Raw genomic sequence first — 18,197 nt, forward strand, 5'->3', positions numbered from 1 at the left:
CTAATTACATTTTAATTCATTTAGATTAATGGAAATAGACTAGTGGTAGACGTAACTGTTAGCATTCTCGTTTTCAATATATTTTGCATTCTACCATATTATTTCATATTTCTACCGAACAATTTCTACATGTTTATGGCATATTAAGAGTGACATACAACTTTCCATACAAACCAGGATATTTGAAAGTAAAAGTAGGCACTTTTAATAACTAAACTGGACAAGCATAAACTTTAGACTGTCCCATTCAAACCTGATGATGGTCATCCCACCTAGGACAGTTAATCTCCAATATTTTCTATCCTACTTCAATGGATATAATATTTGTAGATAGAAATCAAGTGAGCTAATTCAGCTACTAAATATTTTTTAGTAAAAAATGACAGAAAACATATTCTCCATTACTTCAGTTTCTCCAGTTCTAGATTTGCCATCTTATAATTTAACTATAAATAATACTTTATTGGACACTGAAAACACACTGGAGGATGCCATATGAAGTTTTATTTCTGAAGCTTATACATAAATTTGATATACTACACAGTGCTGACAAAAGATGTCAAATACTTGGCATATGCTGCTACTGCCTGCACAGTGGTGGCAGACATTACTAATCTATCACGATGTTCTTTTTTGCTAAACATGAAAACTACAAACACATCTCACATAAAACTCAATTCAAGAAGAGAGCAACATGTAATAAAAAAAAAATGCCAACAAATTTAACATGAAAGTAACTGCAGAAGAAATCTGGAAAAAATCAAGGAAAAAAATGCATTCAATATTAAAGTTCATCCAATTTCCGAGAAACATACACACACAATGAAATTCACAAAAGGGAAAGTTTGGCTCCTTATTTGATCATGTAAGAAGAAAATTTAAGACTTAAAAGGACATGAGCCCAAATGGCCAATAACAAAATTGAAATAATCTTACTCACTTGCTTTCTTCATCCAAAAGATGGAGCAGACCTGTTGGTTTCTTGCTAATAAGATTTATGCAACAGGTATTATCAATATAATCTATATTGTGCCAGCTGATACCTTCAGTTCTATATTCCTCCTAGGAAATAACAAATTCACAATTTATTCATCTTGCAAAAAAATAGTTAAGTATATGATAACAAAGACTGAAAAGCTTTTGCCAGGCTTAAAAGAACTGTCTAAACTTTTCCCTTTTAAATCTCTAATCTACATAATGGAAGAATGTAGGATTTCAGTTACACAAAACCTTCATACAGTATGTCTATTTTCATTAAAAAGTAGACAACCATATTTTTTGCTACAATGCTATTTGTATGCCACTCAGGTGAAAATTTAGGGCTGGAATCGTTTTAGTCACACTATGAGGACTACACTAAATAAAAATATAAAATGAAGAAGCCTATTTTCTCCCACAAGACTCTAAACCATCAAAAGAGTTTTTGTTGATTATCAACAATGAATTTAAAGAAACAATGCCTAGGAAAGGTAGAAAACCATCGTCTCCAGTGATCACTGATATCATATGAAGTTCATATATACTTCACTTGGTAAAATAAAACCCTTGGTGGGGGGAACAGCCCTTATTTTTTTATTTTATTTTTTTGATAATAAATTTATTTTTTATTGGTGTTCAATTTGCCAAAATACAGAATAACACCCAGTGCTCATCCCGTTAAGTGCCCCCCTCAGTGCCCATCACCCAGTCACCCCCACCCCCTGCCATCCTCCCCTTCCACCACTCCTAGTTCGTTTCCCAGAGTTAGGTGTCTTCATGTTCTGTCTCCCTTTCTGATATTTCCTACCCATTTCTTCTCCCTTCCCTTCTATTACCTTTCACTATTATTTATATTCCCCAAATGAATGGGACCATATAATGTTTGTCCTTCTCCGATTGACTTATTTCACTCAGCATAATACCCTCCAGGTCCGTCTAAGCAAATGGTGGGTATTTGTCATTTCTAATGGCTGAGTAATATTCCATTGTATACATAAACCACATCTTCTTTATCCATTCATCTTTTGATGGACACCGAGGCTCCTTCCACAGTTTGGCTATTGTGGACGGACATTGCTGCTCTAAACATCGGGGTGCAGGTGTCCCGGCGTTTCATTGGATCTGTATCTTTGGGGTAAATCCCCAGCAGTGCAATTGCTGGGTCATAGGGCAGGTCTATTTTTAACTCTTTGAGGAGGGAACAGCCCTTAGAATGTTTTTTAAAAAGGGAACAGCCCTTAGAATGTTTTTTAAAAAATTCAAATTCCAAGATTTAAAAAGGTCAAAGCTCAGGCCTTGAGCAACTATTCAACTACTAAGCCCCTATTGTTTACTTTTCCTCTGTACTGGGAAATAATCTTATAATCCTTGTGATGCTTTTGAACTGTTTTTCAGAATAAGGCTCCTGAAAATCTAAAGAAGTTTCTATACTGCAGTAATATTTAGGCACCAAGTAAATACCCCAGCCACCTGATGGCTTTAGTATGCACTGATAACATTCATACACTTCTCTACTAACACGGTGGTTTTACAAATTAGCGATTTTGTGATTTTTATCATTCTTTGGGTATTATTAGTATCCTGTAAATAAGAATGGTGTAGTATAAACCGTAGCTACTCTAACTGGGAAAGGTAAATGCCTGCGCTCACTTCAGCAGCACATACACTAAAACTGGAACAATACACAGATTAGCATGGTACCTGTTCAAGGATACCATGCAAATTTGGGAAAGGTAAATGCTTAATTCTTTCCTTTTATTTAATAATTTCACAAGAAAGTAATTGCTATATGAAGGTCACCCCAGCTCAGTAATTTAAAAGGTTTTTTTCCGTTTCTTCTTGTTTGTAGCATGGATAACAAGCATATGGATGCTTGTAAAGATGTTAATAGCAGTCCAAAATCCTTCCTCATCTTAATGACAATTCAGAGCTCCTTGCTAAAGTTAACTATTATCCTAAATTCCAATACCACTGATAAGATTCACTTATTTATAAATCTAATATAAAGAAAATCTTACTATACTCTTTTCACGTTTTTTTCAACTCAACATCAGTTTCAGAGACACATCCAGGTTGTAGAATGCATCTAAAGTTCATCCATTTTTTAAAATTCTTTATATGAATTCAAATTAGTTAACACATAGTGTATTACTAATTTCAGGGATAGAATTTAGTGATGCATCAGTTGCATATAACAACCAGTGCTCATTATATCAAATGCCCTTCTTAATGCCCATCATCCAGTTACCCCATACCCCTACCACCTCCCCTCCAGCAACCCCTATGTTGTTTCCTAGAATTAAGCATCTCATGGTTTGCCTCCCTCTCATTTTAATCTTATTTTTCCTTCCCTTCCTCTATGTTCATCTATTTTGTTTCTGAAATTCCACATGAGTGAATACATATGGTATTTGTCTTTCTCTGACTTATTTTGCTTAGCATCCATTTTAATTGCTGTAGGAACATCATATTCACTCACTTATGCTTTATCTATGGCTACTTTCTCAATGTAATAGCAGCATTGAGACTATATGTTATTAAAATATGTGTGGTTTCAATCCTTGAAATTTGGCCCTTGTGTTATGGTACAGTCTATGAATAAATTTTTACATTTTGTAAATTTGTAGTTATCTATGTATGTCAAATAAGTATTTGCTTTAAAAATCTATATCCACAGGAAAAAGAAAATTCTTCTATATCCTTATATGATACAGGCCTTGAGCCTATGGAAACTGGCATTCTAACCTAAAGGCAGGCAGGATTGAGCACCCATAAACGCACCTGCTCCATCCTCTGGGTGCTTTAAATAGTCTATAACCAGACTGATTTTTTCTTTTGTCTGCTTATTCTGTTCTCTATTCAGCAAGGTTTGTTAAAACATTCCACTACAGTTCCACTAGAATTACATGTTTCTTTTTTAGTTTTATTAATTTTGTTTTATATACTTTGAGTCTAAATCAGGAACCTATAAATTTGGAATTGCACGCTTCCTGATGAACTGACCCCATCATATTATCAAATATTCTTTTTGATTTCTGGCAATGCTGAGATTAATATAGCAATATCAGCTCTACTTTTGTTCAGATTTACTAAAGCTTCTTCCATCCTTTTAACTTTTTAATATGCTTATATTTAAAGTATCTTTCTTATAAGTAGTAATTTACTTTTGTTTTATATCAAGTCTGATAATATATCACTTCAACTTGGAGTAATAAATCCATGTATATTTAGCACAATCACTGATATTTTGTGGGATTAAATCAACCATCTATTATTTGCTATTTGTCCTGCTTTCCTGATATCGCTTTTTTTTTCTTCTTTCTTGCTTCTTTTTCGACTACTGGAGTTTTTATTTTACTTGTTCCCTATAGTAACTTGACAAATTTATATTCATTTACTATTTAGTGGCTATCCTAAAATTGTAACACATATCTTTAACTTATCAATGTCTAACAGAAAAAACATCTACTAGCACTTGGCGTTTAATACAAAGATCTTAGAATATCTTAAATTCCATGTACTATCTTCCTGATTTCAATGCTATTATATTCATTTATTTTAGTTCTACATAAATAATAAACCATAATAGATATTTTTATCTTTGCCTAATTTAGTTAATATTCATTTAGATTCACCACCCTCCCCCCCCCTTTTTTATAATGTTCATTGCTCTTTATTCCTTCCTGCATCTCTGAGCTGCAATGCCAATAATTTAGCTACTGCCCAAATAACATACTTTAGTTTTAAGGAAGATATCCAGTTGTCTTTTGTCATCCACTGCTTGCCCTAAAAGCCTGAGTTCCAGTCTTATGGTTGCTTCTTTAACGGTACTTGCTCCCTACTGCCCAGTCTCCAAACCCCAGATGCTTCTCAGTTTACTATGACTGTCCTTGTACTTACAATGCTTTGAATTCATAGAACTTCACAAATGTGTGCTTGTTGGATTTTTTGTTTTCTGTTTTAAGTTCTGGAAAAATTCCCAACCATTATATTTTCAAAGATAGCATTTTCTTTTTCCTCACATATATCTTTCCAGAATTTCTCTTACATCTATTTTAGACCTTTTCACTATGCCCCATATGTCTCTTATACTATTTGAATTTTCCTATTTTCATCAGGCTGGGTATTTTCTTCTGGCCTATCTTCCTAATCACTAATCCTCTCTTAAGTTATATCTGTTTTAAACTATCATCATGTTCTTAACTTCACTCTACCTTTTAGTTCTAGATTTTCCTAAACTTAGAATTTCTTTGTAATTCTTTTATAAAAATATTGTTTTTAAAAAAATTTCTTGATGTCATTATTACTTTATAGTTCATTTCTGTTAACATCATTTCCTGGATTTCCGATTGTACAGTCTATTGTCTCACTTCTCTTGGTTTCTATTCATGTTGGGTTTCACTCCATGTGTGTCTTTAAAACAAAATTCTCAGTTAAAAAACTGAATGTTGGATCCTGTATATGAAAAATCATACTGATAATGTTACCACTAGGATGATCTCTTCCTCCACTGGAGAATAAATTTGCTCCTGGCAGCAAGTGGCTAAAAACATTAGGAATTCTATAGTCTTTTAACCCAATTGGAACTTAAGATTTTAAACTGGGCTTCAGTCCCTTAAATGCCTAATCTATTTCTAGTTTATCTTTATTTCTAAGATGTAACCCTTTAAGGTCTCAAGCAGAAAGCCTATAGGAGTTGCCAGCAGGTTCTTCCTTCTTCTTAAATCTCAAGAAAACCTGTTCCGCTTCTCAGATTCGGCTCTTTCAAAATCAGCACTCCTCTACCAGAATAAAGGAATGTCTCTAGCAACAAAGCAGTCCAAACATGCTGTGCTTGTCAACCTGGGTTTCCTTTTTGCAGATATAAACTCTATAGAACCTCACTTATTTATATGTACTCCAATGCCTTCAAATATATTTTGCTCATTCTTTATGGGTATTCTGCAAAGCAATTTGGTCAAAATTTCCTAGTTTGACATCCCCAGAAGTGATAGAGACCCCCCAAAAAACTCACTAGATTATACACTCAGGTAAGATCCCTGGCACTATGAATTTTCTATCTTCAATGCCTACCACATAACTGTTACTAAATTTACTGATAAGCCAATGGCTTGAAGGATAATTCTAAACAAGTAAAGGAAATAAGAGAGCAATATTATTAATGATAGCAGCAAATATATTTTCAAATCACAGAAACGTCTGGTCTGTATCTTACTCCACATTATCTTTATATATACCTTAATTTAGGACTCAGAATCACACACTCCCACTACCTCAACTGGCTTATGTATTATGTCTTTCCCTTCAGTTATTTTACCTCTCTTTGGTCCATCTTCCACAGTTCAAATCCTCTGCTAAATACACTTCAAACTGCTCCTCCTTTTTTAAAATTCCAATCTTCTCTACATGACATAGAAAGCCCACAATTATATTATCCTAGGATATTTCATAAATGTATCTCCCTCCCTGTCTCCATTCTTTAAAAAAAAAAAAAAAAAAGATTTTATTTATTTATTTATTTATTTATTCATGAGAGATGCAGAGAGAGAGGCAGAGACATAGGCAGAGCAAGAAGCAGGCTCCTTGTGGGTAACCCGATGCAGGACTCAATCCCAGGACTCCAGGATCACACCCTGAGCCTAAGGCAGATGCTCAACCAAAAGTACCATGTTGTTTTACGCTCCACAATTTTAAGAATATTGTTACCTTTGTTTAAAATATCTTTTCCCCATTGACAATCTGGTAAACTCAATCTTCTATTCAAAACTATATTCCAGAATCACCCCTGAGAAACTTTTGTAGACTTTCAGGAAGTTCTTATCAACTTCATCCTTTGTATCACTACTTTAACATTCTATTTGATTTTGGCACTTATTATCCAGCAGGACAATTATTATACCTCTCTCCCATCTTGTGGGAGAAATTTTGTGTCTATATACAATTTTTGACAAAATTTACTTCAGTATTCAAAATTTTCAAGATGTTTCCTCCCAAAGCATATTTGATACCTTTTTATTTCTATCTTTTTTTTTCAAAAAGTGTTATCTACTTACTGATTTTGTATTCCATTGGTAGTTAACAAATACTCATTGCATACCCATCTCACTTTAGGTACCAGAGATACACAAATAAATAAAACAGTTAATATTTAAGCTGCCTTAAATCTCTTATTCACAGGAAATCCATTTTCAGTGGAAAAACACAAGAGACAGGAAGAATAAACAGATGAGATGGCAGAGGTCTAAAGTCTCCAAACTTTCTATAAATTATAGCAAAAGAATACCCATTACATTAAATTACAGAAGAGAATACTGAAACTTGAAAGGAAAAAAAAGATGTATCTTGGAATCTAAGTCTTCTGACCCATAATTCCACCACACTGCCCAAGATTATAAAATTCAGGGTAGCAAATAAAGATCATCCATGCCTTAGTAGTTCCAAACACATTTTCCATAAACGTAAGGTTTTATTTTCTATACATGTTTTTAGGCAAAGTATTTCTTATGGCTCCTCAATGTCTAATCTACACTTCTAGAAAAGGTAAAAAAAAAAAAAAAAAATTCAGTAATAGTCAATACCTTTTTCCTTCAAAAGCAATTTACTTACTCTTCTGTTTAATGATCCAAAGAGCAACTGACACCTCGCTTCGTAAAACACAGCACTCAACAAAATGCATTTCTCCACCCCTCCAATACATATATCCATTTACAAAAGATAAAAAATACTTGTTTAGCATGATCTAGCTAAAAGGACAGTAGACTGAGTCAAGTAGAACAATCCCAGCCAAGTTTTGGTTAAAAGCAAGAATCATAGAACCAAAGTGCTAAGGTTTGAATGGATACTGGCTTCAGATATCATCTGTAAAACCAGAATAAAAATAGTACCTTACCTAATAAATAGTAAGTGCTATGCAAATGTTAGTTAACACTGTAACAAATAATACTGTATTATCTTTTAATAGCTCCATCAGAGAGTCTAGCTAAAAGGTGTTTTTTTCGGTTTGGGGGAGGGTTTTAAGATTTTACTTATTTATTCATGAGAGACACAGAGAGAGAGGCAGAGACATAGGCAGCGAAGCAGGCTCCATGCAGGGAGCCCAATGTGGGACTCGATCCAGAGATCAGGCCCTGAGCTGAAGGCAGACGCTCAACTGCTGAGCCACCCAGGTGTCCCTAAAAGGTTATGTGTTTAAAATTTCAAGCATCATCAAGATGGCCAGAACTAGTGCTGCTTGTGCTACGGTTAATCAGTCCTCATAACCCTTTAAGCAAGACAGATGCACTTGAAGCTAGGACAGAGAGCAAAAAACCCCAAGGAAAAGAAAGGTCTTTTTTTTTTTTCCTGTTTTGTAAATGTGTTTTGGTCCTCCTGTTCATTTCATTTCTTCACCATTTCCTTGAGATAAATGTGAACCCTGCTTCTACTTATATCCTCCTATACAAATTGAAATTGTGGGCTACAATCTCAACTTGTTGCTAACTTAAAACTTGGCTTTCAGAAAGAGCTCACGTCTTCTTTGACCCTGCATTTACCATAAGCATTCTCATGGAAACCGATGGCTCACTCAACTCTAAATCAATTTAAACTTCTCCCCCAAAATATCTAATTACTCATTTTGGTCTCTCTACAATATCCTATTTCCCTATATCCATACTCTAAATTAACTCAAAATTCTATTAATAAGCTCCGCTAACCCCACGGATAAAGAAATAAGACACTAATCAACTGGATTGAAACTAAAAGACCAAAGCTATCACACAAGCATATTTAGCATTACACACAGTGACCAAGCACATGGCAGCAATTAAAAATCACCAACAGAAACTCAAAGCAAACCCATGCATCTTTTCATTCAAAGGTGTACTCAAGCAAACACATATTTTTTAATCTACTTGAGGTCTACTAAAAAGAAAAGGAAATCCAGTATCATATGGCTCAAAAACTATGCTGATTTTTCATTTGCTAACACAGACATAAAGACTATAGTATCTGGGGGACCCCTGGTTGGCTCAGCAGTTTGGCACCTGCCTTCGGCCCAGGGCGTGATCCTGGAGACCCGGGATCAAGTCCCATGTCAGGCTCCCTGCATGGAGCCTGATTCTCCCTCTGCCTGTGTCTCTGCCTCTCTCTCTCTCTCTCTCTCTCTCTGTTTATCATGAATAAATAAATAAAATCTTAAAAAAAAAGACTATAGTATCTGCATGGAAGTATAAGATTTAAAATGCTTGTAACTATGACTCAAAAATTTATATATGTATATACATGTGTGAAGATAAGTGGGTGAGACAATGGGAGGGGGCAAGCATATATGCATTTAGGTACTCACTTGCTCCAATTTAAAAATATGCTGATTGAAGTAGTGTTGTAAACGTTCATTAGCAAAATTTATACAGAACTGTTCAAAGCTGTTATTTTCATAATCTTCAAACCCAAAAATATCAAGAACACCAATGGACAAAGTCTGTAAAACAGGAAAAAAATTAGAGTTAAAAAAACATGTTCAAATTTATTTCATGAATAAATACAATATCGGTAAGAAAATGCTCAAAGTTCTCTTATAGTAGTGGAGAGGAAATTTTGGGGGGCCAGTCTTCTACCAAAATATTCCACAAAAGTATTTTAGTTTTATCTTCAACTTCTTCTTTTTATCCCAATTATAAAAATACATCCAAAATTTTAATACATGTAATACACTGTTTACAGAAATGTTTGAAGAAGGGTTAGTAACTTGTTCTCAATCTCAGAAATCCCTAAATTCTAAGAGATAAGAAAGTAAAAGTACTTCACCTATAGGGAAGTAAAAAATAATCTAAAGCTAGGTTTTTTCCTGGGTCTCCCAGATTATACAAAGAACATCATGCAAGTTTTCCTAATTCCACTTCTATAGCCCAACAGAATTCTGCTTTACAAACCAAGCTAACTAGTATGTTTAATCAGCCTTGTGCAAGCTAAGAGTGTAATTGGACATCAGAATATGTGGTTTCTTCAATTTTAAAAAGGTCTTTTTAAAGATTTATTTATTTATTTTAGAGAAAGAGGGAGTAGGGGGAGTGGATGAAGGGAGAAGCCTCAAGCAGATTTCCTGTTGAGTGTGAAGCCTGACACTGGTTCAGTTCCACAACCCATGAGATCATGACCTGAGCTGAAACCAAGAGTCAGATGCTCAACCAACAAAGCCATCCAAGTGCCCCAAATTTTTAAAAAATTTTTATTAAAAAAAAAACCTAAGTTTACAATGTTAAATAGTTATAAAATATTGTAACAAAAAACAAAAATCCCTTCTTCATTATCAATTTCTATTCCCTAAAGTTAACAAAACTCAAATCTTTTATCTATTTGGTATAAAATAGTACAGTATAGTATACAAATGCTTATTCTTCTATGTCTTGGTATTTTGCTTCTACAAATTATACTCTAATTATAGATAATATGGATTCAGCTCTAATACCTCTAAACCAGCATTCTTCTCACCACCTCACCTCATTCTTAAAATACAGTTGCATGACAACTGTATGTAGATGCTTCTACCATATTAAAAAATAAATTCTGGGGTGCCAGGGTGGCTCAGTCAGTTAAGCATCTGCCTCAGTTCAGGTCATGATCCCAGGGTCTTGCTCAGTGGGTAGCCTACTTCTCCCTCTCCCTCTACTGCCACTCCCCCTGCTTGTACTGTCTCCATCTGTCAAATAAATAAATAAAATCTTTTTAAAAATTAAATTAAATTAAATTAAATTAATTCAAGGGCACCTGGCTGACTCCATCACTGGAACATGTGACTCTTGATCTTGGATTTGTGAATGCAAGCCCCAAATTGGGTGCAGAGATTAAAAATTTTAAATCTTGGAAATACATCACAATACAAACCTCCCTCAAAAAAATGGAAAAAAAAAAAACTCAAATACACAAGCTAACCTCGCATCTAAAAGAGTTGGAGGAAGAACAAGTAGAAGAGAGAGATAATAAAGAACAAGTAGAAGAGAGAGATAATAAAGATTCAAGCAGAACTCAATGAAATAGAGACCAGAAGAACTGTAGAACTGATCCACAAAACCAGGAGCTGGTTCTTTGGAAGAATTAATAAGATAGATAAATCCCTAGCCAGCCTTATTAAAAAAAAAGAAAAAGAAAAGAAAGAAAAGACTCAAATTAATAAAATCACGAAAAGAAAGAGATCACAACCAATACCAAGGAAATACAAACTATTTTAAAAACGTATTATGAGCAGCTATATGCCAACAAATCAGGCAATCTAGAAGAAATGGATGCATTTCTGGAAAACCACAAATTACCAAAACTGGAACAGGAAGAAACAGAAAACCTGAACAGGCCAATAACCAGCAAGGAAATAGAAGCAGTCATCAAAAACCTCTCAAGACATAAAAGTCCAGGGCCAGATGGCTTCCCAGGGGAATTCTATCAAACGTTTAAAGAAGAAAGAATACCTATTATACTAAAGCTGTTTCGAAGGATAGAAAGGGAGGGATATTTTCAAACTCATTTTATGAGGCCAGCATTACCTTGATTCCACAACCAGACAAAGACCCCACCAAAAAGAATTATAAATCAATATCCCTGATGAACATGGGTACAAAATTCTCACCAAGGTATTAGCCAACAGGATCCAACAGTACATTAAGAGTATTATCCACCATGACCAAGTGGAATTTATCCCCAGGATGCAAGAGTGGTCCAACACTCGTAAAACAATCAATGTGATAGCTCATATCAACAAGAGAAAAAACAAGAACCATATGATCTTCTCCACAGATGCAGAGAAAGCATTTGACAAAATACAGCATCCATTCTTGATAAAACTCTTCGAAGTGTAGGGATAAAGGGAACATCCCTCAATATCTTAAAAGCCATTTATGAAAAGTCCACAGTGAGTATCATTCTCAAGGGGGAAAAAACTGAGAGCCTTTCCCCTAAGATCAGGAACATGACAGGATGTCCACTCTCACCACTATTAATTCAACATAGTACTAGAAGCCCTAGCCTCAGTAATCAGACACAAAAAGAAATAAAAGGCATTCAAATTGTCAAAGAAGTCAAACTCTCCCTCTTCGCAGATGACATGATACTATATACAGAAAACTCAAAAGACTCCACCCCAAAAGTGCCAGAACTCAAACAGCAATTCAGTAATGTGGCAGAATACAAAATCAATGCACAGAAATTGGCTGCATTTCTATACACTGAGACTGAAGACAAATTAAGGAATCAATCTCATTTACAACTGCACCCAAAAGCATAAGATACCTAGGAATAAACCTAACCAAAGAGGTAAAGGATCTATACCCTAAAAACTACACAACACTTCTGAAAGAAATTGAGGAAGACACAAAGAGATGGAAAAACATTCCATGCTCATGAATTGGAAGAATAAATATTGTGAAAATGTCCATGCTACCCAGGGCAATTTACATGTTCAATGCAATCCCTATCAAAATACCATGGACTTCTTCAGAGTTGGAACAAATAATCTTAAGATTTGTATGGAATCAGAAAAGACCCCGAATAGCCAAAGGAATACTGAAAAAGAAAACCAATGCCGGGGGCATCACAATGTCGGATTTCAAGCTATATTACAAAGCTGTGATCATCAAGACAGTATGGTACTGGCACAAAACCAGACACATAGATCAATGGAACAGAATACAAAATGCAGAAATGAGCACCCAACTCTATGGTCAACTAATATTCGACAAAGCTGGAAAGAATATCCACTGGAAAAAGGATAGTCTCTTCAATAAATGGTGCTGGGAAAACTGGACAGCCACGTGCAGAAGAATGAAACTGGACCATTCTCCTACACCATACACAAAGATAAACTCAAAATGGTTGAAAGATCTCAATGTGAGACAAGAATTCATCAAAATCGTAGAGTAGAAAACAGGCAACAACCTTTCTGAACTTGGCCACAGTAACTTCTTGCAAGATACATCTACAAAGGCAAGGGAAACAAAAGCAAAAATGAACTACTGGGATTTAATCAAGATAAAAAGCTTCTGCACAGCAAAAGAAACAGTCAACAAAACTAAAGACAACCTACAGAATGGGAGAAAATATTTGTAAATGACATATTAGATAAGGCGCTAGTATCCAAGATCTATAAAGAGCTCATCATATTCAAACACCCAAGAAACAAAAAAAATCCAATCATGAAATGGGCAGAAGACATGAACAGAAATTTATCCAAAGAAGACATACACACGGCCAACAAGCACATAAGAAAATGCTCTGCATCACATGCTATCAGGGAAATAAAACAAAACCACAACGAGATACCACCTCACGCCAGTGAGAATAGTGAAAATTAACAAGACAGGAAACACCAAATGTTGGAGAGGATGTGGAGAAGGGGGAAGGAACTCTCTTGCACTACTGGTGGGAATGCAAACTGGTGCAGCCACTCTGGAAAACAGTGTGGAGGTTCCTCAAGAAGTTAAAAATAGAGCTACCCTACGACCCACCAATTGCACTACTGGGTTTTTACCCCAAAGATACAGATGTAGTAAAACACCAGGACACCTGCACTCCAATGTTCATAGCAGCAATGTCCACAATAGCCAAACTGTGGAAGGAGCCATGTTGTCCTTCAACAGATGAATGGATAAAGATGTGGTATATATATGTACAATGGAATATTACTCAGCCATCAGAAAGGACAAATACTCACCATTTCCTTCAACATGGATGGAACTGGAGGGTATTATCCTGAGTGAAGTAAGTCAATTGGAGGACAATCATCATATGGTTTTACTCATATGTGGCATATAAGAAATAATGAAAGGGATTGCAAAGGAAAGGAGGGGAACTGAGTGGTAAAAATTAGAGAGGGAGACAAACCATGAGAGACTTCTAACTCTGGGAAACGAACAAAGGGTTGTGGAAGGGGAGGTGGGCGGAGGGATGGAGTAACTGGGTGACGGGCACTGAGGAGGGCACTTGATGGGATGAGAGCACTGGGTGTTATACCATATGATAGCAAATCAAACTTAAATAAAAACAAATGTAAAAAAAAGAGTTTTAAATCTTAAATAAATTCCAATTAGATAAAAATCTAAATATAAAAATTAAATTCTAAAAGTACAAGAATAAATATTTTTATAATCTTGGGATAAAAGAGGCCTTCCTACGTAAGAAAAACCAATAAATAAAACCCAGGAAAATCAAGGAAAAATATGACAGAATTAACTGCCCCAAAATTTAAAACATATGGGCCCTAAAACACAACATAAATAAATATTAAAAATCAAGAAAAGGGATCCCTAGGTGGCGCAGCGGTTTGGCGCCAGCCTTCGGCCTAGGGCGCTATCCTGGAGACCCGGGATCGAATCCCACATTGGGCTCCCAGTGCATGGAGCCTGCTTCTCCCTCTGCCTGTGTCTCTGCCTCTCTCTCTCTCTCTCTCTGTGACTATCATAAATAAATAAAAAAAAATTTAAAAAAAATAAAAAAAAAATAAAAAAAAAAAATCAAAAAAATATATGCAATATATATCAAACTATGAGTCTGCAATATCCACCATGACCCCGAAAAAAAGAAAGACAAAACGAACAACATAAAAATAGCAAAATATATAATCAAGTGATGAAAAACCTAAGATACTCGACTTTCATCTACCATTGAAATAACAGACAATAAAATGGGATAGTCCTCCTAATCAGATTAATAGATGAAACAACTGATAATATCCAATGTGAGTAAAGGTGTGAGGAAACAGGCATTTTCATACACTACCAGTGAAAGTGTAGTCTATTTTGAAAAGCAATTTAAGTAGCTACCAAAATTCTAAAATGTATATATTCTTAAATCCAGCAATTCATCTTGAGGATTTTATCTTGGAGAAACATACACAAAGAATATTTTTTGTATCATCATTTATAACAATAAAATAAATGTAATATATTTTATGGGGAAATTTATGATATATATTATATAATATTACAAAGTTATTAAAAATAATGAGGTTCCAGATATATTTCAGGTAAAAAAAAAATAAAAGAAACATACAGATAACATAATTCTATTTTTATTTTTAAAAGCAACTATGTGTGTGTGTATATATATACACACACACACACACACACACACATAGACATGTACATAAGGAAAAGGTCTGAAAAGATACACAAAATGGTAGTTTCCCTGAATAAGGTAATAAAAATGCACATAAGGAGGGAAACAGCAAGGAATATAAATAAAAGGTGATTCTTATTTATTACTCTACATAATTCTGTGTTTTTAAATTTCATGTATTATTATTATTTTATTAAAATCATTTTCCAGGAAAAATATATAATAGCCCAATGTATACCTTCGTATTTTGCTCCAAATCTTTACTATTCAGAAGTGCGTGATTAATCCGAAAAACTATCCAGTCAAATAGGGCACTATATAAAGACTTAGCCATGGAGTTCCTCACAGTCACAGCCTGAAAAAAAAAAGAAAAAGGTTACAGAACAAATGAAGATGGCAATAATCTAAGGCACTATAACAAAGTCTATTTTGCTCTCAATTAATAAAGAAAGCTGGGCAGACCTGGTGGCCCAGTGGTTTGGCGCCACCTTTAGCCCAGGGCCTGATCCTGGAGACCCGGAATTGAGTCCCACGTCAGGCTCCCTGCACGGAGCCTGCTTCTCCCTCTGCCTGTGTCTCTGCCTCTCTCTCTCTCTCTGTGTGACTATCATAAATAATAATAAAAAAAAAAAAAAAAAAAAAAGCTTTGGCTGAAGCCCAGACTCCAGCCCATTCTAAAAAAAAAAAAAAAAAAAAAAAATTCTCTATCTTCAACATCAGAAACTTGAAAATAATTGGAAAATGGTCGCGAGTTCTGAGAGAAAACGGAATGTGACCCTAGAACTCTACACTTAAGCAAGTTATCAACAAAGTATCTTTAAAATTCAAAAAAATCAATAATAGATTATACGATGGGAACCACCGTTCTATTTTTTTCAGAGGGAAGAATGAAGGCAATCTAATCTAATTCAGCAAAAGATTTTAAAACTAAAAACTCAAGCGTAAGACACAAAAGCACAGAAAAAGAAAATATATTAGCATAAAAAATACAAATGGGTTGAATTTTTTTCATGAAAAGACAGATCTTCACATTAAACTAAAAACTATAGGGCAGCCCTGGTGGCGCAGCAGTTTGGCGCTGCCTGCAGTCTGGGGTGTGATCCTGGAGACCTGGGATCGAGTCCCACATCGGGCTCCCAGCATGGAGCCTGCTTCTCCCTCTCCCTCTGCCTGTGTCTCTGCCTCTCTCTCTGTGTGTCTATGAATAAATAAATAAAATCTTTTAAAAAAATAATAAAATAAAATAAAAACTATAACCCACCTACTTATGGTTTACATTAACCACTATTTGCATAAAGTAGCAGTCAGAAAGAATCCAAATATACCAATATAATACTTATTTACTCCATAACTCCCAATATTATACTTTTGGCCTCTCTTCTCTGAAATGTGGTCCTATCAAAGTTTAATCTCAATAAACCCAAATACCAATTAATATTTTCCCACCCAAATAAGATCTCACTGAGTGTTTCTTATCTCAATGAATGGTACCAATACTCTTACAGTTGTGTGAACCAGAAAATTAGAATTTATCCTTAATATTTCCTTCTTTCTCCTTGCTTCCCATTAAGCAAATCATTGCTGGATTCTGTTGATTTTATTGTCTAAATTTCTTTCTTCTCAAATATACCCATTTCTCCCTATCAGTATATCACTATTTTAGACAAAGCAGCAAGCCTCTTTCTCCCCAGTACTACTACTACAGCCTCCAAACTCATCATTCCACATTCATTCTTGCCCTCTATGTTAGACAAAACTCTAAGATGGTTGTCAAGATTCCCATTCCGTATACCTCCCTCCTGTTAATTATGGGCAGGACAGTAAATATGATGAATTTCACTCCAGTAACTATCTTATCTTATATGACAAAGGGATTTAAAAGACAACTATGACCCAAAATCAGCTGATTTTTTTTAATTAATCAAAGGAGGATTACCCTGGGTAGCTGACAATCAGAGAAGTCTCTTAAAAGAGACTGAGCCTTTCCATCAGAGCCTCTGATGAAGCAAACTGCCATGTTGTGTAAAGCACCACAAGCAAACTCTGCTGAGCATGACTCTTAATCCTGTAACTGCAAGGAACTGAATCCTTGTCAACAACCTGTGAACTAGGAAGAGGGGCCATGCTCCGCAGAGTGGAATTGAGCCTCACATCAAGCTCCTCCAGTGAGGAGCTTGCTTCTCCTTGCCCTCTGTGTGTGTGTGCACTCTCTCATTCTCTCTCTCTCTCTGTCAAACCAATCAATCAATCAATCAATCTTTAGGAAAAAAATCTAAGACACTTTTTTGCTAAAACATTTTAAGACCTTTCCATCGCTCTTCAGATAAAATATTAAAATCATTAAGGACTGCTCCTTATTTTATTCCTAATGCCCAGTACATTTCTGGACACAAAGATTTTCAAATATTTACTAGACAAATAAATAAATACACCAAACAGATGCAAACAAAAATAAAGCAGGGTCTACAAAAATCATCTCAGAAAGTTGAATTTAAAGTTAAAAATGTAAATAAACATAAGAAAAATTTTAAGAGAGCTAGGGAGAGGGAAGGGGCAAAAGGACAGAATCTCAAGCAGGCTCCTTGCTGCCCAGCACAGAGTCTGATGGGGGCTTGATCTCACAACCCTGAGATCATGACCTGAGCTGAAGCCTAGAGTCAAATACTTAACTGCCTGAGCACTCCAGGAAATATTTTACATTGACAAAAGTTATAAGAGAAATTACAAAAGTACTGAACCCTTATAAAGTAAAGGAAGGGCAAAACTCTTAAAAAGGTTTGGCTTTTTCTGTTTAGAAAGCAGCTTTCAAAGTTGGAGACTATGAGGTAAGGCACATGATATAATGAAGAAATGTAGATTTCATGGCACAGTTATAGGAAGAACCCCAAAAATAGGATAAATGGACCAGTGTCAGCCTAGAAACCATTCTCCACAGTTCTTTTTGTTCTTTTAAGATTTTATTTATTTTTTCATGAGAAACACAGAGAGAGAGGCAGAGACCTAGGCAGAGGGAGAAACAGGCTCCCTGTGGGGAGCCCGATGGGGGACTCGATCGGAGCTGAAGCCAGACACTGAACCACAGAGCCACCCAGGCACCCCTCCACAGTTCTTTTTTTTTTTTTTTCACAGTTCTTTCA

The 18,197-nt window shown here is 35.3% G+C and overlaps 1 protein-coding gene and 1 non-coding gene across 13 annotated transcripts in view; one reads left to right on the plus strand and one right to left on the minus strand.

Moving 5' to 3' along the window:
• The window catches only part of MYO9A (myosin IXA), a 263,388-nt gene that overhangs the window by 154,972 nt on the left and 90,219 nt on the right, over positions 1-18,197 (minus strand). For all 12 annotated transcript variants that reach the window (XM_072809461.1, XM_072809467.1, XM_072809468.1 and 9 more), the window contains 3 exons: positions 15,299-15,415; positions 9,305-9,439; positions 941-1,062 (listed from right to left, as the gene is read on the minus strand). In XM_072809461.1, coding sequence (XP_072665562.1) covers positions 941-1,062; positions 9,305-9,439; positions 15,299-15,415 — 374 coding nt within the window. The remainder of the gene's footprint in view (positions 1-940; positions 1,063-9,304; positions 9,440-15,298; positions 15,416-18,197) is intronic.
• Positions 2,621-2,724, plus strand: LOC140623408 (U6 spliceosomal RNA). The gene has a single exon (XR_012023024.1). It is a non-coding gene; the product is annotated as a U6 spliceosomal RNA (small nuclear RNA).

The sequence above is a fragment of the Canis lupus genome, chromosome 32, assembly GCF_048164855.1.
Source record: "Canis lupus baileyi chromosome 32, mCanLup2.hap1, whole genome shotgun sequence".
NCBI lineage: Eukaryota > Metazoa > Chordata > Mammalia > Carnivora > Canidae > Canis > Canis lupus.